Below are 27,702 nucleotides of genomic sequence, written 5' to 3' on the forward strand. Positions count from 1 at the left end.
TTTTCCTGCAGGAGCTGAATTGAAGCCTCTCCAGCAGCTGTTATTCCACTGAATTTCTGTTTCTCTAAAAATACAGTCTTCCGTCAGCCTGGGATTAAACGTCATCCCGTCCATGAGTGTGTCAGCGAGCACATGTGAGCGGGGCCGGGCAGGGCTCCGGAGACACAAGCCGTCCCCGTGCCAATGGATTGTGTTGTTCCAGTAGACAATAGACAAAGACATCATTTATCCCAAATCAGATTGCTGTTATTGTTTCAATGGAAATGGGCTGCATCTCATCAGGGGATGTCAGAAAACAGCGTGTGGATGGGCCAACACAACACTGATGCTGCTCCGCTGCAGGCGAACCAACTGGCTAATTAATGGAGCGCCGCTTCGCCAGAGCAACCAATTACCACGTAAATAACTGAGCTGCCAGCAGCTTAAAAGTCTCCGTTTTCATAGAAGGTAGGTATTTGGGAATGCATGGCAACGCTCCGCGGCGCTTCTGATTTTAAAGACTGAGTGACAAATAAAGCATAATCCTCCAGCCTAATTATCTCCTGAGTGGTAAGTGGTTATTTCAGTGAGAATGTCCAGTGATGACCGATCTGAACCACGCAGCACGCTACTGGGATGAAGTGTTCTGGAATACTATTGTAAAATACAATGATAAAATCGCCATCAGTCTGCGAGTTAGTCCAGAATGCCTCAGTTATAGGAAAAGTCAAGAGTTTTTTTGAACCTTTTACTGTGTTTTGCATCAGAAGGTTTAATTAAATTTCTTCATGTTGAGATTTTAGTCCTTTTCTGTAGTAACTGTTTGGTTTTTGTGAAAATATAGATATTTTATTACATATACTCTGCGCCACAACAAATAAAATCTTCGAAGGAGCCATGTCGTGCTTGTCCAAGCCTATTCAAGTCATGTCTCGTCAACAATAAGCTATTTCATCACCTCGAGCACCACGGAGGACTTTATTATGAAAAATTAGTAATTCTATCTGCCGTGTTTTCAACACGGAAATCCAAACAACTGGACTTCACGTTACCCCGGAACCTGCATAACAGCATGGGAATGACGAGCACAGACGTAGGACACACAGAACTTGAGCCGACTGTGAATGGAAGTCTAGATTGTACATATCTGTGGGGCTTCGTACTGCCATCTTGTGGAAGTTGTCGGTGAAGCAGCAGTCGATGAAAGAGGTTCTCTGAAAGTATGCTACGATGCTGCGCATGTGGATTTGGTGCTTCATGATTGGTTCCACCACCTGACGTGAACTGTAAGCCAGTCGTTTGAGGGGTGAGGAGGCGGGTAGAGTACTCAAATATGCATGAATGAAGAGAAACACTGACTTAACTGAAGTTTTTATGAGGCAATCACACACTAACAATGTTTAAAGCTCATAAAAATCAATTTTTCATGAAAGGGCTCCTTTAAAATGAAAAATTAGAACTTATTATGGCACTATTTTACCAGTCCGGCTCAATCAAGATAAAATTGGCTGTGTGAGGCCCCTGAACTAAAACGTGTCTGACATTTCTGTTGAAGCTGTAACACTGATGATGTAGGAGGAAATATTGTCTTGCAATAATTCAATAGGTGGTGTTGCAACACAGAGCTGTCAGATTGACAAAGTAAAACTCTACGACATATTTAATGCTTTAAAATATATATTATCTGAGATTTGTGATAGAGCATTGATCTAACTGGCTGAGGCAAAGAAAGACTATACAGAATCCTTTTTGAAAACATTACATTGAGCAAAAGATTTTTTTTTTTTAAGCAATCTAATTGATAAAGAAGTGATAAACGGAGCATGCAGGACAGAAGTGTCTGAAGGAATGGGATCTTGTGGCCATAATGACATAATGTTAGAAAATACACTGTTTCATAAGCTGCCTCAAGTGAAGAGTTCAGAGAAATGAGGGACGAGTGAAGGGTTAGGAGACAGAAAGTGTTGGTTTAGCGCTTTCACGGCGAGAAGGATGAATATCTGTCGCCACTCGTATCGGAACAGATGGAATCAATCAGCTGACGGCGACTCCAAGGCTGCTCGGCGGCCCGTCGACCAGCTTCTCCCAGAAGATCAACAGTGAAAGGCGACACGGTTTGTTCTCCATCAGTGGAAGATGAATGTGATTTCAGCTAGAAAAAGTTTCACAACAGACAGCGACCGAGGGAAGCAGGACCTTGGAATTCAGTGGCTGAGAAGCGAGTGAATAAATGATTGTGTGTGTGTGTGTGTGTGTGTGTGTGTGCGCTGCTCTCATTCCTCAAGCTTGCAGTGAGCTGAGGGGAATGGGACTTGGTCCACTTCGTGCAGCGATCTCGCGTCAGGCTAACTGATCTCGACACCGACAGGATTCTGAGTGTTCGCTTCCCGTCACTCCGACTCTCAGATCAGAATCACGACTGCAGGTTTTTAAAGCTGTCCACCAAATAAAATTCATCTGGAAGCTCAAAAACAAATCCAACCTAACACAGCCCCCAAAACCAAACGCCGTATAAACATCTCTGACAGTTTGAGACAATTTAGTTATTACTGCACTTTGTGGCAATTGTAGCCATTTAAGACCTCTGTGCTCTTCTTCACTTTTCTCTATATAAAGGTTCTTTTTTAAAATCTTTCAGCTACTTTCTAGTTCTCATGATTTTCAAGGGATTCAATGTCTTTCAGCCATTTTTATTTTTTCACATTTTTCGTCTGGAGGTTAAAAAAATTCTCATCGTTTCGCATTTTCTAGTCCTCTGATGCCATTTTAGGCCCCGTTAAATGTTTTAGAAAGGAAAAAAAACACGAAACTTTTGTAGCTTTTCGGGGATCCGTTTACACAACAACAGCGACAAAGCTGCAACTTTTTGAAAACAGAAGAATTGTGAATTCAAATAAACGATGTACAATGACGTTCAACAACTGACATTGTTTTCAAAATGTTACAATACTTTTTTCTTTAAGAGAAAAACGCAGAATTTTTCACTTGAAACATTAAGTAGTTATTTTTCAGCTTCCAAAAAAAACTATTGCTTATTCGCTCCATTTGCCAAAGAAAGAAAAAAAAAATACTGCTGCTGGACTATAAATCACAATTTTCTTTTTTTGGTTGTTAAGCTAGTCCTGCCACTTTAGATTAGTGACTTAAATATTAGAAAACACCACCTAGGACCACTAGATGTCACTATATGACAACAGAAAGCTGCTATAGCACCACAAAGAGACCTCCATTATTACCGTACACCACTGATAGAGCAAAAAAAAAAGTATCCAAAAAGAAAAACACTGGACTTGAAAAACAAATCATACGTAAAACCATCGATTAAAAAATAAATGAGCATGTTAGTCCTCAGAGGGTTAACATACTGAGACAATCAAAGCCATATTTGTGTCTGATCACTGAACGCCATTCGCCTGCGTCTCTCTTTTCACAAGTCGTCGGTGCTGAAAGCCACCACCAGCCATAAAAAGCTCCCATCGGCTTCCAGTTACAGGCAGAAATGAGCCGACATCGGCGGGTTTGGCCTCGTCGACCTTTCTGTTGGCTGAACGTGTGAGAACCGCTCTGCAGTGTCCGTTTGCCACTAATGCCTCTCCAGATGGGTATCCTGCGTCTCCCCGTCGGCCGCGGAGGAGCAACAGCTGCCTCGGCGAGCCCGGCCACGGCGGCCAGGGCGAGGTGGAGCCCAGAGGGAGGGCGGGTGTGAAGCGGAGCAGATGACCACAGTCTGCGAGCAGAGACTCATCATTTCCGTGGAACCATTCCGAGGGACTGAAATTCTTATGGCACAGAGTTCTGTTTTTTTTTTTTTCTTAAGTACGTCTCTTCTTCTGTTTCTCTGGCTTCATAGAACATTTCCACAAACAGGAAACGGCTCTCAAACTCTCTTCTTTCTGCCTTCAGCTGATAAGCTGCAGTCCCAGTCTCTCCTCAGCGTTTGGCTGCAGAAACTCACACACAGGAGTTTTAATTCCCTCACAGAGAAACGAGTCTATCAGGGGACAAATCCAATGACTTTGCTCTAAAAATCTCTGATTTATGCATCTGCTCCGGAAGCCTGTTCCTCTGAGTTTGAGTGTGTTGAGGATTGAATGCATCGCTCATCTCGCCTCGTCTGCAGCTAGAAGGTTATCTGCAGTACCGTCAGCACCCACTAGTGGTCCTACATACAAACTGCACTGTTTCCAGCATTTCTGCGGTTTCCAATAAACAGAATTTTCTAAAGCAAAAAAATAAAAGCCATTTCACTTGAATCGTTGACAAGCCAAACACATAAGTAGAGTCCCTGAAAGGTGCTAATTCTTCCCGGTGTAGCTGGACTGAAGCGAGGCCGGTGGGCTGTGAGTCAGTCTGTTTACAGAGCGAGATCCCGCTTCACCCAACTCTCGTCCAGAAATAGAAGACTTGAACCTGTTTATTATGAGCTGTGAAGAATTCATCAGCTTTCACTTGTCTGCCTGGAACAAGGCGGAGGCTTGAGTTACAGCACATGGAGGCGGTGGAGGAGGCTGGGGGTCAGGAACGCTCTTCCACCCTTTCATTCTCGCCGTTTTCCTCACACTTCCGTCGTGACCTTGCAGCTTTTCTCGATGCAAGATGGGAGGTGGATGCAGGGTGGGGGGGTGGGGGGGTTGTAAAGTTCTTTCGTGGGTCTGGATTTCAACAAGGTCACCAGATCGGGCTCATGGCGATGAAGCGACCTCTGGCAGATTTTAAAAGAGGAGAACCACAAAACTGGTGCGCGCAGCTGTTAATGTACCAGTAGACTAAACCTGCTGTGTTGTGCATGTAAACAGGAACGAGGAGCTGATTACTGTTATGGGTTTCTTTTTTAAGAGGCTGCGGTTATTTCACTAGCAGCTAAAAATAAAACCTAAGTCGGGTCTGAGGAAAGTGATTCATTTAGTCTCTGTCAGGAAAGCCCGTCATAATAATGTGATTTACAGTCGTGTTGCTGTAACACATCAGCTGAGCTGTCAGCAGCGACAGCGCTAAGCTTGATCAGATGGAGGAAGATGCTCTAATAATACTTTCAGAAAGAAGCACATTTGTGGTGCGATCATAATGAGAAAAAACTAAACAGGTGAGACAAAAACGACATGCAGACAGAAGCTCTTCTGAAGGGAGGAACCTGCTGAGACTCGTTCATGTTACAAACAATCAGGAGTTTAGTGAATAGTAACCATGAAGTGTGAGCTTCAGTGTGTGTCGAAGCTCTCCAGCTGTTTTCACGTAAAAAACAGGCGTAAAATCCATCGAAACCCCAGCAGCGGTAGTTGAATTCAACAGCAGGTTCCGATACGGCATTAAGTGCTGTTAAAGCACTTGATGATACAACCTAGCCAGCACTGCTACATGCTAAAGAGTTTCAGGGCTCTCACACCAGCGATGCTACATGCTAAGCATGACTTAAGTCTGACGGATTTATGAGTCTGTATACATAGGAACAACATACCATGGAAAACATGAGTTCCACGGACTTCAGCAGCAGTACATGTTGTCCCTACATACCATATAAATGATCCCTTAAGCTACTTTTGGTAATCCTGGTCCACAATGTCACTGTACATGAAGCCAATAAAGCCCAGAAAGGTCGAGACGTGTGTGTGTTTTGTCTTGAATCTGTAAGCCTGCTCACAGTCAGACCTTTGGCCGGCAGTAAAACGCCGATGTGGCTCCTGGCGGCGATGGATCACCAGCATCCTGACAGTGTTTTTGTAACAGCCGGAGAATGCTGAAACTCGGAGGGTCACCCCGGTCCCCGAGGCCTCTCTTTCACCGCCTCACATTCACACGACGTTCTCTTATCTCCTTTCACACACACTCTCTTAGAAAGAGGGCTGAGGATTGAGGATGCAGAGGAAGGGGAGGGGAGGATGAATTCACACAGTTCATTACTGGCCATCCATCTCTGGGCTGTTTTTGTGGGAGACTCACTCTTTATGTGGTGGCATGTCAGGCAGGAGCTTCTCACCCCATCAAACTAATCTCCCCATTCTGTTGTCGGAGCGGCTGAATTTGCGCGATACTCGGGCTCCCGTCGCTGAGAACCGACCCGCTACGCTCACAGGCAACCTGCAGGACCGAACCCCACCCGGCGCGGGGTCTCCGGTAGGCCCCCGGAGGGGTTAAAGGGTCCAAAAACACTGGGGCACCAGTGGGAGACGCATCTTAGCCTACAGCTAACCTAGCAACAGGCGCAGCAGCGTGGCAACTCCTGAGCAGGGATCGGCACGCTGGAATTCATCCACTGCCACTCTTGGCTCTACTGGGCTGTTAAGCTTCTTGGCAAGATTAAAATTTACACTCTTTACACACACAGACACACAGAATGACACAAAGCCGTACACACACACACACACACAAATGGACAAACCGAGCCCTGGGAGGACAGTGACCTCCAGTCAATGTGACATCTTCAGGACAGAGGGGATCCCTCCGACAGGAAGGCATCTCAAAAAGGCTCCATTCCACTCCGCACACACACACACACACACACGAGCACACGCACGTGCACGCCACACCTGCGTGCTCTCAAACACCAGATGCTTCATTGCGCTGGCAGGTGTCGGGTCGTCCTTGCAGACAGAAGAAGCGTGAAGGACGCAGAAATAAACTGGCATTGGTTTTTCTTTGGCTCTCCCTTTCACTCTCTCACACATGCGTGCACACACTCCGTCCTCATCCATTATAGTCAGGAGGAAGCGCACGTCAGGCGCCGCTCGGGAGACACCGTCACCCACCAAACACAGAAACCAGACGGCTGCTGCAGAGCAGCCCAGATGAATGCTTTTCTGCGGCGGCGCTTTTTCAAGGCCAAACCGTTTCACATCGACGCTACGTGCGATATCCACTCCGCCAGCAACGCACCGACAAACACGTGGAAATGGAAATGATCTCGGCAGGGATACGGACATTTCTTGTCCTCGCGTATCATTTCAGAAAGTTAACTTATTTAGAATTCTGTCAGAGTGGAGTTAACTGATCTCCGGGAAGTCAAATTCAAATCGATTCAAGATGCCGATGCAAGTCTGTTGGTTTTGGACAGCGGGCGGAAATTAGAGGGCGATTCTGAACGTTCAATAACAAATACGGGACGCAGGAAGCAGTGACTCAGTTGGTCGACAAGCACAATCGCAATGTTGCAGGTTTGATTCTTGAGATGTGTGTGTGTGCGCGTGTGTGTGTGTGTGACTAACAACGTAAAGCATGCAACAACTAAACAGGCAAAATCCGTTTAACATTTACACAGAAAACACTTGATGAACATTTCATCTCAGTTTGTTTACCTCCAACTTGAGTCTCCGGCTTATCTTTAAAGAGTAATATAATACAGGTGAATGCGGTGTAGAAGATATATGGATGGATAATGCAGGCGTCAGGTCAATGAATTTAACTTCCTCGCATTAGCATTCGCCACATTGTGATGAATATCGTGTGTGAACTCGGCAGTCGATTCAAAAATGAAAAAAACGAACAAACGAGCATCCAGCCATCGTCTGCGTTTGCTTCCTGTTGAGGCGACGCTATGTTCTCGTAGTTAAATGGTTTTTGGTGGGACTAAACTGCCATTAGGCCGAGATGCGTTTGGTCGGCGTGTGGAGAGCAAAGCGCAGCCTTCTGTCGGCGGCATGTGAGCGAGCGCCTCTGAATTAAAGCCATCTAAGTGATACTTGGCCTCTCGACTTCAAAGTGTTTTCAGAAATCTGAAGTGGGTAAGTGAGAAAAACAGTGCTGTGATGTTATGAATGTTTGATTTCGTGGGGCGAGTCTCACGCTTTGATGTAAACTCCGGGTTGCGTAACCGACTGCAGTTTTGGAATCAAATTACTTGGAGTGTGTGCTAAGTGCGCCGTCAGTGGCCCTTCGGATGTAATCTGTAATCAGCTGAATCAGTGAGAGGTCACCCCCCCTCCTCCCCCCTCCCGGCGCTGACAGGCTGTTCCAGGTTCAGCTCTAATTGCCACATTAGTTATGGATAGAGCAGAAGGGCTTTGTTGCTCTCACCAGTGGTCAATAAGAACGGCCTTTAATGAAGTGACTTGTCTTGCTATTTGGTGCATAAACGCACATAATGCTCGCTCGCGGAGCTGCACAGCGGGCCGTCGATACTGAAAATGGACCCGTGGCTTGCAGCCATTGTCTAACCGCCCGTGCAATGCTGATACATGGAGAGCAGAGACACCGATCTGCCTCTAAAACAAAAGTCTGCAACTTCTCAGCTTGATATTGAATCAGCTCTCTGCCTTTAACCGAGGGAGGATCCAAACCCAGGCGCTCTCTTTCCCTCTGCCCTCACCTAGTTCGTATTTCCCCCTGCATTCCGGCCCGAGATGAGACAAAGAGGATCATACTCATCCCCTCTTATCCCTCAACTGTATTTTTCAATATCACTGGAATGTCTGCCTTTATTTGCTCAGTGCAGTGTTACAGCAGGAATGTCAGGGTTTTTTTTGCGAGTTGGTAGCCAAAGTGGAGCTCCAGGCAAGGGAAGGGAAGGAGGGGGGGGGGGGGGGGTTCAGTCGTGCCACACACCTCCACCCTCCCTCCAGTCCCTGTTCCATAAACAGCAGCCGTGGAGGAGATGGGTTGAACATCACAAGGAGCTCTGCTTGTCCGTCAGGCAACATCAATTGATCACGAATCGATCAAAAGTCTTCTATGTGGCCTTCAGTGCTCCGAACCTCCACAAGATGCTGGATCTGAAGTCAAGGTTGGGCTAATTTGGATGGATGGCGGTGGATTTTTGGTGTTTCCCGACCAGCTCCCGAAGGTGTGCTGGAGAGAGTCGGTCATAAAGGCCGAACAGACACTGCTCAGCAAGGAAATGATGATGCCGGCTAATGAGACCCATTCTCCTCTGATGACCGTGCACCCGGGGAGCCTTTCAGCCTAATACGCTCTCAAAGCGCTATAAAAACCACAGGGCAGACTGTGCCCGGGTGCAGTGATGGAGGGCCACGGCGGAGGGAGAGGCGGAGGACTGGGCGAGCACAAGGAGACGCTCCAATACGAGTTAACAAAAAACAGACAAGACAAGGAGTGGGGGGGCGGGGGGTGTAAGAACTGAATGATAATATAACAGAAGGGCGGACGGCTTGTGGGCGAGTCCAGAGCAGATGTGGGCATCATAAGGCCCGGGGGCCGGATGTGGCCTTTCAGCTTTTCTTGACCGGCCCTCAGGGTCTTGTTGGGAAATCCCGAAAGAGGGACACACCGACATTATATCTCGCAATCCCCTATCCCCGATCAAATGAAATATACTGTTATTATTGGCTTTTACATCTAAAAAGGTCACACTTTTCACATCATTGCCCATCGTTACATTATGGCTAGTTTCTAACCGCTTCCTTCGCAAAACTGTTTCACTACTTATCAGGCTGAGGGGGGGAAGCATGGAGAAACGGCAGCTCATAACAATCATGTAAGCACACAAACGGCTTTTTAACACCCGATAATTCTTCTCGAGAAAAACTCACATCAACTTCAGTCTCTGCCCTCAGTATTAGTGCCGATTTTTACGGATTCAGATGGAAAGACGAGCATAAATGATTCACTCCTGTTCCATATGCTTCCTCCTCCTTATTGGACACTGGTTTTGTTATACTTCTTCAACTAGACAAACAGGATTTTCTTTTTAAATTAGATTTACTTTGCTTTTCCAATCCAGGAATACCAAGCTCTGGAAGCAGTTGTGCAATGACAGTAAAGCCTCTTGTGTCTTTCTCAATTTCATTCGGTCCGTTTCACAATACTTAGCAGAAAAAAATTATGCAATGCTCAACAAATATCTGTCTCTACATATCTCGGGGAAAACGCGACTCCCTCCGCCCACATCCACCCTGAGAGCAGACCGGCCAAAGCCGGCTGTGATCCCCTGTTCCTCCCGCTCCGGCCGGGCTCTGCCCCGCGGAGCTCTCGCTCAGCCCCCTGAGCTCCAGATGAAAGGCCGAGGGAAATGGCAGCCATACTGGTAATATCCGCACCGGGACGCGGCCGCTACATCTGCCGGCCAGCCAGTCTCCGCGCACGCCAGTCCCGAGAGGCCCTCATCCAGTGCAGGATGGGAAAACGGGGGCTTGGATCAGCTCTCTCCGCTCAGCCGGGGCATCCGAGCACCAAATCCCTCGTCCGCCCTCCTAACCCTCCTCTCTCACGTTAGATTGAATCATCGCTCTCCGCGTTACGTTTACGTTATCTGGGCTCCGGGGCTTCACCCCTCCGTTGTTTCCACAGTTTGAGACCGTCGTTCGCCCTTGACCTTCAGGGACGACCTCGACTCCCTGGCTGATAATCGCCGCTCTCCTCCTCGTCTTGCTCTTCCTGACACGAGAAGCAGGTGCATGCTGGGTCTGGGGCAACAACGGCCCGGACCGGGCCCGGGGGTCGATCCGGTGTAATCTCGCTCACGCCGGTGAAGGCTGGCCTTATCCCGCCCGAGCAGCCGCTCACGTCAGGAATGCTGCTCGTGTGCCAGCGCCAGCAGCTGCTGCACACCTTTACGGCCTCACAGGCTTTAAAGATAAGTTCGCTTTATGCCTTTGACATTCAAGGTACAAACACAGTAACAACCCCATAACCGGGGCACGGCGAGACGAGGAGGGACAGCCCTGGCCTCAAAGGCAAAGACATCGCGATGCATTTCAGGCTGTGACACACACACACACACACACACACACACACACACTAACAGAGAGACAAACACACACACACACACACACACTAACAGGAAGATGACGTGAAAAAAATCACCTTGAGAAAGTGACTCAGAGTGAATGAGGTGTTGGCACTGTTGGTCTCACAGGCAGGATGTGAGTTTACGGTAATGCTAGTGAGGCTAGGGGGCGCTGTGAGGGGGCAGGCGGAGGTGTAGGGTAGGGAAGAAGAAGAAGAAGAGGTGAGAAAGACAGGATGGGTGTCTGGGGAGCGGACTGTATGAAGGTCCAGAACGTGTTCTGATTATTTTAAGCACCGAAGCACCCGGGACACCCGCAGCACTCGTATCGACGCTCAGCATCAGCAGGAGCCCAAAGGTTAGCCTCACACTCGTCCTTGGAAAGAAAAAAAAAAAATCGGTCCCGAGTGCGTTTACTTGTTTAATGAAAAATATCTGAACGCACTCTAAACTAACAAGCTGAAAGTTTGAATCCCTCAGGCTCAGGTTAAGACTCAGACACCAAAAACACAGCCAGCTGTTGTTTCTGCTGTCAGAGCCCTTAAAGAGGGACGCGCCGCTCTCCTAAATCTTCCCGTCTTGTCATATTGAAATAATTATGTTCTCTGACATTACGCCGAAGCAAAACAACGATTGCCGACGGCCCGGTGTGAGACAGCTTTAGCTACCGAGCTGCGGAGTGTGTGAAGAGATGCCAGGGGTCTCTCCCCCCCCCCCCAGTCACCAGCTCCCCGCCTCTCCTGGCAGATGGTGTTTGCTGCCGAAAGAGGATTCAAGGCTGTGCGATTCACACTCCTCTTTGCGGCTCATCCCTCCGGGTCAATCGCAGGAAGTGTTTAGCCATGCATTTAGCGGTACTTCTCCTGCTCTGGTGGAGAGACGGCGATGGATAGCCTGCTCCCCCCTCACTCCGGTCTTTATGGCTCCTCACAGGCAGACTGCACCAGCAGCAGCTCCAGCTCGACAACACACTTTAAATCTGCAGCCAAATGGAACAGGTGAACCTGTGCGAGTGTGTGTGTGTGTGTGTGTGTGTGTGTGTTTTTGAGCTTTGTCCAACATTGTTAACTCCTCAACTCTCATTGATTCAATTTATTGGGTTTTGCGGATTTGCACAGACGGCCAGAAAAGAAGAAGAAGAAGAAGAAGAAAAAAAAAAAAAGCCGATCCAGACACAAAGACAGTGAAGTTTGATCCAGACAGACAGATAAGTCACTGTTTTACCTTCTGATGCGTTTCCCCTCTTCTCCTAATAGAGAGATAGCGGTCTTATGTGGGCATTTCAGAGATTAATCCGTTAATGAGCAATCTACAAATGAATAGCTCCTCTGGAAGCAGCAGCGTTAAGTGTTCCCGGGCTAATGCAGTTAATAAGCCATAGTCACGCCACAAAGTGCACCACAGAGGAGGCTCTCATAGCTGCAGGGGCCACAGATAATACGCTCCATTAAAGATTCTCTGATTTATTCTGCCGTTCGCGGCGGCGGCGGTGCCTACATGACCGGGCCTTGTCGAGCTGGCACACAGAGTTTGCCCGCATGTCTCCGGGCGAGACGAGTCGGATGTGAACGGCGTCCGATCAAACAGACGTTACATCATGCAGTCAGACTCTGGCTTCGGCTGAGATGAAGCGTGAGAAAAAAGTGACATTTGAACATCGTGCCGCGCTTCCTCTTTCTGTTCTGCACGAATGCAGGCCGTTAGCCTTCAAGCAAGGGCGTCAAACACTTTTAGTTCAGGGGCCACTTTAAAGTTTTTATTTGTTGTGCTGCAGAGTTTACAAGATAAAAAATATCAATATTTTCGCAAAACAGAATGTACAGTCCACAAAACTTCTCTCGCTGTTTCATGATGCACGTTTTAACAAACTCACAATGGCTAATGCTAGTTAGCAAGCTTCAATGTGGCGTTGTGTCCGTTCAATTCATGCCGTCATGTGGACTCCCATCACATCTGGACGGTGACGGAGAGCCAGAGTCTGTTCTCTGCAGGTTAGCCCCGTTCCTTACCTCTGTAATCAAGTTTCCCGTGGCACAACAGCGGGCAGCCACGCCTCCTTTTGACATGGCGCTCTGCTGCAGTCACACAGGCGTTCGGACTGAATAACCACCCCGGTCTGACACTGATTACCGTTACATGTACCTAACTGTGGCTACCGGAAAACCAAACATTTCAAACTGTGGAAAAAATTCTAAAGAGTTGAGACAATAGTTATTTATAGAGGATATTTCATGATTTCTTTTCACTATCGCTGCAAATGAAGTAATGAGCTGGCAAAGCATCAAGTATGGCTTATGTTGCATTAAAAAAAAAAAAAAAATCTGATTATCAAACGAGCTCCTGGCATCCTTTCATTCATCTTCTACACACTTTTTCTTTTTCCAAGTTAGCTTTGCTGGGAGTTGGAACCGATCCCGGTTCAGTCAGGGTGATTTACAGGCTGCACCCCGGACGGGCTGCCAGTCCATCACAGGGCCAAGACACACCGCACGCACGCACGCACGCACGCACGCACGCACGCACGCACGCACGCACGCACGCACGCACGCACGCACGCACGCACGCCTTTAATTTGCAGGAGGAAGCTGGCGCTGGGAGAACGTGGAGTCCCCACTGAAAAGCTCAAGCAGCACAACCTGCTGTAAGGCGACGCCACACAGACGACTTTGGTATATTTAATCAGTCTTCTTACTCTGACGACAAGTTTCTATTTTTAGATTTGTGCCGATTATGCATATTTCGGACAATCAGCACTGTCATGACCCAGAAGTCACAAAATGTAGTTTGCTAAAGAGCCTTGCAGAAATTTTTAATTAACATGTACTCTAAAGATAAACTGAGAATTTAGCTTTTTTTTTTGTTTGTTTTTTTTACTATAAGAGTTGGATAAAGTCACATGGAAGATAGAGCGTCACATTGACTGAATATCTAAAAACTGTTGAAATAGACCTTGATCAAGAAAAAAAAAAAAAAAAAATAGAGTGTCACATTAAGAACAGTAACTGCGCAGGATGAGCTAATGTGAATTCGGTAAGCGTGGGACGCGCTCCAGGTGAGCCGCCTGCTGAATCAGCATCTGGCCTTTCAGCAGCCTGGCTGTCGGGGATCTGGTCTCCGGACCTTCCCCTCCCTGTGCTGCCTGTGCTGCCTGCCGTCGCGCCTCGGTGTGTGTAATGAGGATCTCCGTACGGCCTATTATCACACACAAGGAAATAAAATATTTGCTGTAGTCTTTTGTTCTGTTGTGCTGTTCTCCACTGCCTGCATGCAAATTAGACAAAGTCTTCGTGCGAATGTGTGGGAAGGAAAACAAAACAAAACAGAAACACGGCAATTATGGAAGATTAATGTAAAAAGTCGACATGACATCAAATAGACGCCATCAAAGACAACGGCGGCCCTGACACCCCCCCCCCCCCCCTCGTCTGGGTGCCCACGGTGGCAAAGCGGCTTGTTGTCGCAGGATGTGATGAACCTCCTGAGCTCCCACCTCCGAGTGTGAGGATGTGATTTAAGGTGAACGGAGGCGGCGAAGAGACAAGAGAGACAACAGTTCAGGGCTCTGAAGCAGGGAGAGGATAGAGAAGATGCCATAATGCATGTTTTTGCATCCTGCTCCGAATCAGGTGTTTTAACAGAATCACACTGCAATTATCACATAAAGGGGGCGGGGCTTGTGCACAAGGATACACCGATACCACAGGCAGCTAAAGCCTTTATCTCGTGTTTACTGCAGTGAACAGAATTCACAGTGTCTGTCTGGAAGGATCTTAAAGCCGCGGACATCGCTCGAGTTCTTTTGACAGTATGGGGGGGGGGACTCGGACCGATCCTGCCCAGATCTGAGACTTACAGCTCTTTTCTGGTCCGTCTCCGGAGGCCTGACATCCATCCTCATCATCGCAGTCGGCCGTGCTGCCGTCCTCCGTCTCCCCGCTGCCCAGGTCGTCCCAGGCCTCCATCTGACCCAGTTTGGGGAACTTTTCATGGGTTTCCTGCGGAAACAGAAGCATGAAGTCTTTCACACACTCCACTGTGAGTGTTAACACTTCTTGGATTTACCTGCCACTGAAAGGCAGTGTATCCGGATACAGCGTGATTACACAAGATGCTTGAACACAAAACACAATTCAGTCACAGGATTTGCTATTCTCCGCTTCCTACCGTCTCCTGCGGTAAAATCATCTGTTCATTAACCTCCGGAGCTGAATATGAGGGAGTATTTCTGTTGCTATAGCAACTGATGTCAATGATAATGAGTTTCTTAAATAACTTTTTTCCCCCTTTCTTTGTTGTTATTGTGGACTTTGTGTGATGATTATTTATCACCTGAAATTAATTATACTCCTCGTACGAACTTGAGTTTTGCTGTGATCTGAACTCAAACTAGAAAAAGTGATTAAAAGTTGATGCAAAGTGGATTTTATAAAAACTCTGTTACTAAAATATGAGGCATAGGTTTAAAAAAATGCATTGAATTTCAATTTAAGAAATGTTCCAATATAAATTGCTTCACGTGTGAAGTTTTGCGGCAGTGTTTTGAACATGATGTCCGTTTTCACCAGAACAGCAACCTTTATATTCAGGACGCTTTTCACAGCAAAATGTTTGAAATGAAAACAGGAAAGTGAAGGTGAAAACAGCATCCTGGGAAAGTTTCAAGGTTCTCAATCACAGCGATCATGTTTTGGTTGCGAAAGAGAAAAAAAAAAAGTCTTTAGACTTGGAATCAAGAGAGACGCCGTGTTTCTTATCCTGGAGCTCGAAACGCGCCTCTCCGTGGCGTCCGTCCGTCCGTCCGTCCCTCGCCGCACGGCGTCCACTAATTGGGCCACCTGCTGGCCGTTCCTTCTGTCCACCATCATCCAGGTGGTCTCTGGTCCGTCACGCCATGTCTGACCACAGAGTCACCCGACAGAAGACTATTCTGAAGACCGCCACAGCAGAGAAGTGCGTGAAGGTACTGGCGCACACGCACGCCGTTACTATGCATGCGAGGCAAACCGAACATTAACTATGCATGAGAAACGCCAACACAGTCACCCCTGGCGCATCGCTGACCTTTACGTGGGGGAACAGCGGGGGAAGACGCGTCGTGGGCGGCTGCAGACCCCCACCCACTCCACCAACCCCCACCCCGACACTCGCTCAGACAGCAAAGGTGATCTTCAACTCGTCTTTCATTCACTGGCTTAGTTGTTTGTTCAGACTGGAGCCTCTTACAGGCCAGTTTTGGCCCACGAACCTTATGCTTGACACCCACGACGGTCTGAAGGACAGATGGATCCATCTCCAAAAACATTGGAAGAGATCAGAGGTGGAGACGATGGACAGAAAACATGTACGGCCGCAGATCAAACACACACATTAAGGTCTAAAGCCTTGAACTGTGATCGTTTCTCGAAAAATTGATCCACTACAACTCACAACAAAGCGAGCGAGACTCGGAGGGGTTTTAGGGGTCAGAGGAGAGCTGACCCATCGTCTCCTTGTATGACTGTATTTCCATATATATGGTCGCGGGGTGATTAGAGCACTGAAGCGGTGCAGCAGGTGGATTATGTCGAGTCCATTAAAGTAAATCTAAAGCAGTTGAATCCACTCTGGAGGTAAAACTTCAGAAACCATCGCCATTTAAAGTCTGCATGCAGAGGCGTTTGTACGAACAATTAAAGCTTTTACCTTGAGCTTAATCTCTTGTTAATCACCAATGTCGCGACCTGATGGGTCTCTTCACACAAACTGCAGCTCGGCTCCAAAAGCAAAATCAAACTCGATGATACGTCTGCTTCAGAAGTGATAAATGTCCTGGAAATCCGTTTGCTTCACAGCAAGTCGTTGATTTCTGCGTTTCCTGTACTGCATAGATCACATATCAGGCAATAAAAGTCATTTTCTATATTTAGAGGCTCGGGGCTTGAAAATAAAGATTAATCTGTGCAACAGACGAGCTGTAAACTGGATTATAGGCTTGAATTGCATTAAATCTTCCCACCCCTCCCTATCATGCCCCTCCTGATCTGCCACAGGATAGATCAGCTCCTAAAACGACAGGTGAGGAACACTAAGGGAGTGTTCATGAGGAATAATCAGGAACCGTCAGACATTCACGTCTCAGTCTGCAGTCCTTCTCCCTCAGCTGCTGTCAGGATTATTAAAAGAGCCATTCCGAGCGTGTTGGGACTCTTCCCGCCGTTGACGAGGGAATTTACACTGATCCGACACCAGCGGGCTCGTCCCGATCAATCTGTACGACTGGAGTTCAGCGAGCGCCGAGGCTTTCAGGCCGGTGAAAGCGATCGCTCGCGCTCGCCGACAAACCTGAGGCCACAGACGAGACAAGAGCTTCAAGTGTCAGTTTCCACGCCGGAGCAGGAACACACAAAAGGCTTACCAGGAAAATACGTGCAGATTACCCGCCGCTGGTTACAGGTGTGTGTTTTATGGCTTGGGGCTGGTTCACGTTACAACCTGCCGACAGAGGGTTGTGTGTTCTGCGCTGGTTTCGTTGTGTTCGCTGTTAAAGAGAGAAGCGTCTGTGGCGTTTTCCTCTCGTCTCTCATCTGGATCGATTTCATGCAGACAGTGGGCTTCAGGACAACTTCACATGTCTGGAAGAAGTTTGAGAGGCTTCAAAACCGGAATACCGTAATTCAAAATGAAAAGGGATTCCGTTTATGTTGACATGTAAAGCTTTGAACAACCGTCGAAAGCCGTTAGTCGCATTTTATCCCTCCATAACACTCTGCTCTGACTGGCTTACGGGAGATTTCTAGAGTTTCTAAAAGTAGAATGGTAAACAGAGGTTTAAGCCAGGAGAGTCAAACATAAGGCCTGTGGACCGAAACCGACATCAACAGCTGGAGAAGAAGCTTTTTCACATTTCACTGGATTTTACATCATTAAAACTGGTTTTAAGTTGAAACTGTAGTAATTTTCTGTAAAAACTGCTTGATTTTGTGAAAATGGACATTTTCCTAATGTCACACTTTGCACCACAGCTGAGATAAAAGTTCCCTGGACTGTACGGGGCACCTGACAGAAACTCCAGTTTAAGCCATCAGGCTCCCAGTTTCAGTTCAGGAGGATAAAATTAACTAAAAGGCTGAAAAAACTCAAGTCATAGATCATTCTTTACCAAAGCTGCTTTAGGTTGAGACCTTGTTTACATGTTTTCTTCAAGTGAAAGCACAAATCTTTCGCGGTGTTTCGGGGGTTTGCTGACAAGGTGACGGCGTCACTGAAAACGCCACTTCTCCTCCTCTCTTCCGTCCCTTCCTGCAGTACGTCACGATATGTCTGACCCGGACAGGATCAGAATGAACGAGTTCCCGGCTGAACGGCCCCACATCCTGTTCCGCCGCCGCCCAGATAACCGGTGGGGACTAAGCCGATACCTCTGCGGTCCGGGGGCCGTCCAGCGCAGCGCGGCTCGGCCCAGCTGTCCTTAAAGCATGTTAATTAGAGGAGGAATCAATTAGAGCGCCGTCGCTGTGGAACACGCAGGCTGCGTGACGGTTGGTTGGCTCGCTGGCCGCGGTCCCAAAACGGTTTGCTTGTTTCGATTATGTCTCAAAAATATATTATTTCATCTCCACCGTGGGCGATTGCAGCGGCAGCGTGACGGCAGCGTGAAGTGGCCTCCCAACGCCACGGCGGAGGAACTCGCCCTTGGTGTAAAAGCAAGGGAAACTAAATATTCCAATAAGAGTTGTTTAAGAGCATAAATATGCAGTGAGGAGTCTGGCTCGCTCTCCCTCTCTGCTCTGTGATAGGATGAGAGTGCTGCCCTGGGTTTCAATGAACGTCTTTAACAGCTTCTCAAATTGCCTCCTTTCTCTTGAAGCACGGGGGGCCAGTTATCACGGCACAGGAGGGCTCGTGCACATTCCACGCTGAAATCGCTCGATTCCCGCAACAATAAAAACAATTCCTCATGCCTGAACCGATTCCGTATGCGCCGAGAGAGAGGAGCCAACGCGAACGGTAATCCATTAAAACGCCGTTCATCTGATCTGTCACCTGCAGCCGACGTGGAGAATGGAGGGGAGTATCTGAGCGGCAGCAGACTCTGTGACCAACAAAAGACTTTCTGCATCTCACCGACTTCAGCTTATATCCAGATTATAGAGCATCTTCCTCCCACTAAAATCGCTTCAATTGCTAACTTCACATTGTCTTCAGCATCAACTCATCTGAAATGAAGACGCTGAATGTACCAGGAAGCAAACAGTGAACAAAAAAAAAAAGAAGGAAGTTTTCAGAGTGTGTCCAACAGAAAACAGGTGAGTAACAGTTTGTCTGCAGAGTTCACGCCGGTGCAGAGAGAGAGAGGCCGAGGCCGGACGAGGCTGAACAAACAAAGCGCTGCTCTTTTTCCCTTTGAGGCTCGCCTTGAAATTACACTGGCATCCACAGACAAATCAGGTATTCCCAACAGGCTTTGAGTAAAATCCCAAATCATGAAATATTTTCTACTTTCTCCTCTCGCTCGCCAGCTCACTCTGCCCTCCGACTCTTCAAAAGCATTCTTGGGTCCGAGGACGAGGAGGCAGGTCTGAAAGCATCAGGAGCCGAATTCCTGCATGCGTCTGAGCGAACCTGAGTCACGCCAGTAAAAAGCGCGTGGAGAGACCAGGCTGGCGGAGCGTGCACGTGCGCACACGTTAATAACGAGGCAGCGAGCTCCGGGTTTTATGTGGAAACATAAAATCTGGTTATGAAACATAAAAACGTGAAACGCGGTCACTGGGGACGAGGCATGAATACTGCAACTGTGCGGCGGTTGCATAAGCGTGCGCGCACGCGCGCCCACGTGTCGGGACAAATGCAATAAGTGGGATGTTATTGTCAGAGCGGTGAAGCAGGACCGTAAGTCAGAACCTTTTAATACGGACGGGCTGGTGGAGGAAAACCTGCAGGAAAGTCCAGGGAGGAGCGACAGCGCCCGTCTGCCGCACGGCTCCAGCTCCCGCCGTGTCTCCATGAACCCTAAACATCAGCTGGGGAATAAAAAAAAAAGGATCTGTATGTGTAGGAGTGTGTGTGCGCGTGTGTGTCTTTGATTGTATATTTCATCCTGCCTGACCAACAATAGAAGCCACAGGAGGGGAAAAAAAAAAAAAAAAAAAAAGAGCATTTCTCTGAGAGCGAGAGGGAAGAGACGAGAACGGAGCATCTGAGGACGAGTGGCAGCAGCTCGGCTGCTCAGACATCCATCACTGCCGATTCTGGAAGGAAGGAACAAAAAAAACAGACACTATTTGTCTGGATCGCGCCTGCTCGTCTCCAGACTCCTCTTAATTAACCAGAAGCTCATGACTGGCAGATCAGGACGCTTCTGCAGGATTAACAAGCGAGGTGGGCAACAGCTGGGAGCGGAGCACATTCAAACAGGTTTTTAGAAACAAAACACGAAGTGCTTTAAAAAAAAAAATGAAATCAAGGAAAAGCCTTTATCTGAGGAGGAGTTGGAGAAACTAATCACATAACGGCCTGAAGTTTGAGGTGCTGCTCGTCAGTAACTAATCCTGCTTCATTAACGCCTCTGTTTCTCAGCACATGAACCGGATCACGATCCCAGAGTGCAACTCCCCGTTTCCACACCTCACTCAGACTCCACTGTTCCAGTCCGTTTCCTGAAGGACGTCCACGAGGCGACGGCTTGCAGCATTATTGCATTATCAAGTTATTTTTTACACCCAGCACCAGCAGCTCAGTCCTCACTCCTCTGGACAGCGTTCATCTTGGATTCAGCGAACTGCGGTTCCTCTGTGTCACACAGGGAGGCTCTCGGTTTGGCTCTGTGTGCAGAGTTTGACTTTTCTTCCTGAGATCATCTGAAAACATGTTGGATTCCCGGTTATAACACACACACACACACACTCATGTTCAGAGTGGCTACACAACTGGTCATGATTAAAATCTGAGTCCAGAACTCCAGTTTTCCAGAACGTTCTCCGTCCTGCTGATCATTCAGCGACTCCTTTCAACTCCATCCATCGGGCTCGTCGTGTTGGAGATCCAGAGGTTTCAGTCTTTCAGCTTCTGGTGCAGCTAAAGCTGAGATCCGGCTCACCAACACACACGCCAGCTCTGGTTTTCCTGACGAACGTCTTCATTTCTTTCCACACAGCTTGGAGTGAACACACACACACATACACATACACACACACGAACGCACAGCAGCCTTTTAGTTTGGTCCAACTGCAAAAATAATAAACGGAGGTTAAAGAGAAACGGAGCGTGAAAGAGAAAGTATTTATTCTGAACCAGTGGATACAAACACATTTGATGCATTTAGATATTAAAAACCCAAAAAAGTGATTAAGCGGTCACAGGCTGCATAAATGATTGAATTTTCATTTAGAAAAAAGAAAATAGAGACTCTACTTTTGGAAGTAAACATCGGGAGGCTTTGAAAACACTGCGGCGTCACACACACACACAAGCTCGTACAAGCTGAGCATTTGTGACACTCTATTGGCTTTGACCTGATGTTACCCTCATGACTCAATCACTAAAACACACACACCCTGCTCGAGCGTGTGCGTGTGTGTGTGTGTGTGTGTGTGTGTGTGTGTGAGGGAGAAAAAAAACCCTCGACTTCTGTCACGCAAAATGATGGAAAAGCTCCTGAAAAATGTCCGACAGTTCCACTGACCTCACGCTGCAGCAGAGCCGTGAGAAATGCGAGGCTGAAGGAGCGTTAAAGGGAGAGGAGACGATTCACACGCTTCAGAGCAGAGCCGCTCAGGTCACATGACCACAAAACACCAATAGCCAGGCTGCGGAGGCCCGTCGACACGACCTCAGGTTAAAACGCTAAAACTTTCCTCGTGTGTTAAAGCGGAGCGAGGTGAAACAGGACGGGAGCTCCTCCGGAATCGAACCCCTGCCTCACAGGATTTATACTGCTGTAGCTTTAAAATGGCGAATTCCACAGGAAGAAAGGCAGAAAGTGACCCATTTTTTCCATGACCAGCTTCTCCGTCCCTTAAAAAGAATCCACTTGTTGGTATTTGCATTAGAGAGTTTCACATATGACGGTAATGTTCTTAGTGAACTGATTCAAAATCAAACCGAAGTGGTTCAAACTGATATTTTCAGAACCGTAATTGAATCTGCGGCGACATCCAGCCCTGTAATCAAGAGGAGCGCTACGAAGCGTCGTCCAGCCGGGAGTAACAGCGTTATTTCACAGGGCAGAAACGCTGCGCTTTCACCAAAAAAACGCCGATAACGTTTTTCCTCTGCATGCCTCAAAATGACTGATCCTCCACCCAGGAGGACAGGAACAGTCAGTTCACCGAGTTTTCATGAACTTTATTTGTAATTGTGGTGGCGAAAGAAAAAAAAAAAAAAAAAAGGCGAGTGTGGGCTGAGGACGTTTGGCCCTGGGCAGGGAGGCTTGTTGCTGTATTGTTGCCACAGCAGCAGCAGCGGCGGCGGCGGCGGCGGCGGCGGCGGCAGCTCCTGTGAAGAGCAGCTCCATCGTCTCCTTCAAGCGGAAAGAATCTGTCCCCTCCCTGAGACGGCCGCCAGCTCGGCCCCGACTCGGCCTTCATCCCCGGACTGCCGCAGAGCTCCAGCACGGAAACCGGCAGAGGGGCTCGTTTGCTCGCTCTGCAGCCTTCCGGACGACGGCGACACGGAACCGCCGAGCGGCTCGAGGGCTCAATCTGAATCTGCTGAGTGTGTTTCACACCAGTGTGGCCTTTCTGATGTGGAACCTGACCGGGCGGCGAGCCAAACCAGACAGCAAGGAGTAGTCGGGCTCATCAATCACACACACACACACACTGACTGCCTGCTTTACACGGGAGTCTCTCCAAATGGGAAAAATGAAGACGGAATCAGAGAAAGACGTTCGGTCCTCCGACCGGACGCTCAGCGGAGTGAGGCGCCGCCGAACGATGTGGACTCGACGCTCACATGAAGAAAACAGACGGGCCATTGTGAGAGGATCCCCACCCAGAAACAGCTGGCCGGTGGCTGCGGATCAAGAACTCGCTCTGAAACATTCAGCGTCCGCTTTAGGAATATTTACAGGCCGAAGGAGAGCGAGAGCGGGAAGAGGATCGTCCGAGCAGAAACACACAGGAGGCCCGTAACCCGGCCCACTCACTTAACACTGCGCTTTACAGGAGCAGGAGTGTGTGTGTGTGTGTGTGTGTGTGTGTGTGTGGTAGATAGCTGATGGGAGAAGACTGATACGGTTTCACATCCACAACGTTTTCATCTTGAATCTTGTAAATAAAATTCTGAAATGTCACGAAAAAACAATTTTTTTCCTTCCATCAGCTTTCTACCGCTGTGTGCACGTGCACGCGCACGCACGGCTTAAACAGACAAATGCTGCGGGTGGATGAAGGGTCAGAGTCTGTGATATATCAAAAGTAGTTTTGCAATCCTCTTAGCGCGGCGGCGCTCTTTAGTGGTAAAAACACGCTCGTCTCCGACCCGCTAATCCCAGAAATTGAGGTTATTCAAATATAGAAAAGCTCCGATTAGAGATTGGCTGAAATACCTGAGACGCATCGCAGGTGGAGAAAGTAGAAAAAAAAAATCAGTCTGCTGTGGATGTTTTTGTGCTTTTCTGATTAAAATTAACAGCCTGAACCGACTGAAAGAGTGAATGTTCACCCAACATTGACATTAAACACCATTAAAGCGCCGTCAGTGCGGAGTCGGAGAGCTCCCACAATGCACCAGAATGAAGACGTGGGGACATTCGGGCTGACGTGAATCCAGCAGACGCTGCAGGAGCATTTTTAACAGTCGCTCTCTGGGCTTTTGTGAGACTGAAAGTCGCTTTTTTTCCTCTCCACACTCCGCATGGAGCCGCCTCAGTCTGAAAGTTTCCTGCTGTTTAATAACAACTTCTTTTACACTTCTGATTGCATTTAAAGATGAAATCTCTTACATTTTAATGGCCCTTTTGAGGGAATAATAATTGCACATCAACAGGAGTTTGAAGGTTCGCCAGATCACTGACGAGCACTTTACTTATATCTCCTCGAAAATCACATGTTTCTTGTCAATCCGCAGAGAATTCTGCGCTTTCTGCGGCACAGAAACAGACACATAATGACTGTTATTAACGGGGCTCATGTGAACAATTATTCTCCAACAAATTAAGCTTTGTGAGCCTCGCAACGCGGAGTCAGACTTAAAGTGCAGAGAACAAAGCTCTCGATCTGCAGAGCAGCGTCTCCTCATCGGACTGGAATTAACTTTACAGCCTGAGAGGAAACAAGGCGTGATTCTGAACACAGAAATTAAGTTGTATTCCTTGGAAATGAAGCTTTTTTTTTTTGGCAGGTTTAGTCCAGTCTGCTTATAGAAAATGAGGCGGATGAGAAACGTGTCATTCATTCATGATATTCTGCAGCATCTCTTTAATGTTTTATGACACAAAGTGATGTGTGATTAAGGAAAACTATTTCTGTCCTGTGTGTGTGTGTGTGTGTGTGTGTGTGTGTGTGTGTGTGTGTGTGTGTGTGAGACAGCCTTGGTGGACGGACGTCCTCCTGCTGCATTCTGCCCATTTAGCAGTCCTGTGATCCTCCTCTTATCAGCTGGACGCACAAAGCGCCGCCACCTGCTCCAGATTCAAAGTGGGCTTTTCAACCCTATAAATGTCAACAGGACGCCCGCTCGACGTGGCACGGTTTCCATGACAACCAGCCACTTGACAGCCGCCGCGCACAATGGGATGTTGTGGTCTGACAGACGCGATCCGGAGCCGCCGGCGGTGGCGGCGGCAGGTTGAACGGACCGGCTGAGATGAGCGTGAGAGACGAGACGCAATCTGTCCTCTGACGAAACAACAGAGCCACCTATTTGCTTTTCAGTTCGCTTCAGTGCTTTAAACGTTTAATAGCAGCCAATTTTCAGATGAAAGCAAAACGGAAAAGTTTTAATGAATTTCATCCACAAACTAATGTTGATTTTATTTTATTTTTTTACTTGTGAAGACTTTCAGGCTGTAAATGGTCGAATGTGAGCCTTCATAAAGTATCACAGTGACTGAGTGACGACGGAATAACCTCATCATATTCAAGTCAAGCAAACTGGACTGTGTGTCTTTTCGCTAAATTAAAGTTTGATGTCCTCGACGTCGTAGAGGCGCAAAAGTAGATTCTCCCTTTTCTTGGGGTGGTGATCTCTAATAATATCACCCAGCGACGGCTCACTCCGGCCTGCCCTGAGGCAGCCAGGAGAAAATATTTAATAAAAAAGAGATTAAATAAGAGAATTGGTCCAAATGCATCAAGATGTGAACATGAAGTCAAATAGAAGCAAATGGAGGAAAAAAAAATACATCGGCCGAGAGTAAAAGTCAAATAAGAAAAAGTCTCGGCGATATATTAGACGGAAACACAAGCGATCAGATTGGCTCAGAGAGGCAGAGGAGGAGAGCGATGTAGAGATAGGCTGCTGTGTGATCTGTGGGCATAATTTTCAGGGCAACAAAAGGGCAGGCAGGCAGAGGGGAACCAGATCCTGCTCCGTTTGTCTCCTCAAATGGCCTCTAGGGACGCTCTGAAATAGCCTTTTCTTCTTGGTCCTTTTCAGCCCTAAAGCCCATCTACATGACAAACAGTGTCACTTTGAAGCTGCTGGTGTCATCCAGGCCTATCTGTCACTCATTCCTGACCTTTTGCTCCCGCCTCTCATCTTTCTATTTTTTTTCCCCCCTTCTTCTTTGCACAGAAATTCACTTTTTTTTTCGTCACTGTCTCTCTTTCAACAAGCCTTTTCATTTATCTCTGATATCTGCCTCTGTGCTCAAAACAAGTCTTTAGATCAGAGGAGAAAGGCGAGGACGTTTCATCCCATCTTTTGACTCCCGGTTTTATTGTTTGATGCGTCTTAATAAGGAAAAAAAAAAATCAAAAAACAAGTTGGATCAGTGAAGACTTTGTTACAAATGTCCACATCCAACAGTAATTAACCCTGAAACATGGAACAAATACGAATCCCGGCTTCACAAACAGCAGCGCCATTACAGTTTAAGTAAAATCGGAGCTCATCCTACCTGGTTGAAGAGCTCCAACCTCTTCTTGACCTCCTCCATGGCAGGGTCCATGCTGCGAACTTTGACCTCTGGGTTTTGCCTCTGGGCGTGCAGGCCGTTTCCCACCACTCTGCCCGTGTAGCTGTGAGGACGAGAGGAGGGAAGCCAGACGCCGGTTTCACTTCACGACAGGAAACGCTGTGTGTCGTGTAGTGTGTGTGTGTGTGTGTGTGTGCAGGCTGCACAAATTCATCATCAGACAACATGAGCAGGACATGTTAAACTGCAACATAAACACATTTTTATTCATAATTTTACTCAATCTTCACGTATCCATAACAGACAAAGAAAAAACAGAAAAAGCAGAAAAATGAAGGCAAAATTACTAAAAATCAAATTCTGAAATGCTGCTGATGGGAAGAGCATGCACTCATGAAAGCACAGAAAACAAACACACTGACACAACTTAACTCATCGGTGTTAAACATAAGGCCCGCGGGCTGAAACTGGCCCGCAAGAGGCTCTGATCCGGCCGATCAAACCACCAAGCAAACAGCAAAAATGTTAAAGATAAAACAACACTGGACAAAAACTACAACAGGATACACTCTGTACAGGTGGCCTCTTCATCACAAGGTTAATAAACACACACTCCTACACACAGGTCACAGGGACCAGTCAGTTATGAGGAGAATCTCCTTTTGTTTTCCTCTTTCCAACTCGTGCATCCTGCTCTCCTATCAATCTACAAACCTGGTTAGTTTTTTCAGAGGCGTGAGTGTGTGCCAGCTGCACACCTCCTCAACACACACTCGGAGCCATTAGGGTCTCGTCTGTCAGCCAGTCAGACGGAGTCATTAAGAGCGCCATTAAGAAATATCTCCTGCATCAGCCTTGAATCAAATGCGGCCAGAATCACTTATTGCCGCTTCTCGTCTTCTTCTGAAAATATTTTCACTGAAAACACGCCGCAGTGGAAAAGAGTCGGACTCTCCGCGGCTCCGCGGGGGGAACCGGCGCTGCTGGTTCTGCCGGGGCGGAAGTCAGCGAGGCGAACAGATCGGAATCAGGAGGACGGAGGTTTGCGATGAAAAGGTCAGACCTGCTGTATCGGCTGGAGGATCTCAGTGAACACACAGAGGAGCTGCTCAGGATCCACAACAAGCCGCCTGAACGGAGTGTGTGGCGTCACTGAGGAGGTCTGATCTGTTAGGAGTGTGTGTGTTAGAGGTGTGTGTCAAACTTGCAGCCCTGAATGTAGGAGTGTTAGTGCTACATGACGGAATGAAAAGAAGGAAAAAAGAGGAAATGCTGCTTTACTGATGCCCTTGAGGAAACTAGTTCTCCACATTTAACCAGATTTAACCGGAGAGCGGCTGGCAGAGGGATTTAAACCTGTGAACCTCCAAACTCAGCCTTGTTTCTCCCACTCAGCCCTGCTCCATGTCTGATGTTTAACTTCAGCATTTCAGATTAACAAACACGTTTCAGCAACATTACCTGTATTTATGCTTCCATACAGAGGCTGCAGCTGTCGACTATTGAAGCTGAGTAACTGGTTAATACACAACATTCTCTTTTTCTGAAGTTGGGAGTGATGCTTTGCAGACCCTCTCTCAGCTCTCGGGCATAAAGCCACTTTGTAACGGAGTGGCGCGCGTCACCGTTAACCGTCCCTGCCGAACACGACCCCCGGGGCGGAACACAAGTGGTTAGTTTTTTTTCCAAACAGAATTACTCAATTTCCTGGAGTTATCGCTGCTGCTCTACCTTTATGGTAACTTCAGTAAAGCTCACAGTCCGGCCGGTTCAGGATCCACTGGATCGTTCTCTAGTGGAGCTGCTGTAGGTTCAGGCTGCTGGCAGACCACAACTTCTTCCCTTTCTCATGACGCTTAACATACTTGATTTTACTTTTACCTACATTCATCTCATTCATTCACCACCACTACTACTAACCTATCAATCACCCCGAACCGACCCAAAACTTACTGAAGCCATCATGACACTCTTCAATAAAATCCAT

The 27,702-nt window shown here is 47.7% G+C and overlaps 1 protein-coding gene across 2 annotated transcripts in view; it reads right to left on the reverse strand.

Annotated features, from left to right (window-relative positions):
• LOC115405098 (glypican-5-like) overlaps positions 1–27,702 on the reverse strand; it is an 88,446-nt gene that overhangs the window by 3,922 nt on the left and 56,822 nt on the right. For both annotated transcript variants that reach the window (XM_030114557.1, XM_030114556.1), the window contains 2 exons: positions 25,698–25,818; positions 14,508–14,649 (listed from right to left, as the gene is read on the reverse strand). In XM_030114557.1, the coding sequence (XP_029970417.1) occupies positions 14,508–14,649; positions 25,698–25,818 (263 nt within the window). The remainder of the gene's footprint in view (positions 1–14,507; positions 14,650–25,697; positions 25,819–27,702) is intronic.

Source organism: Salarias fasciatus, chromosome 18 (genome assembly GCF_902148845.1).
Source record: "Salarias fasciatus chromosome 18, fSalaFa1.1, whole genome shotgun sequence".
Lineage (NCBI taxonomy): Eukaryota > Metazoa > Chordata > Actinopteri > Blenniiformes > Blenniidae > Salarias > Salarias fasciatus.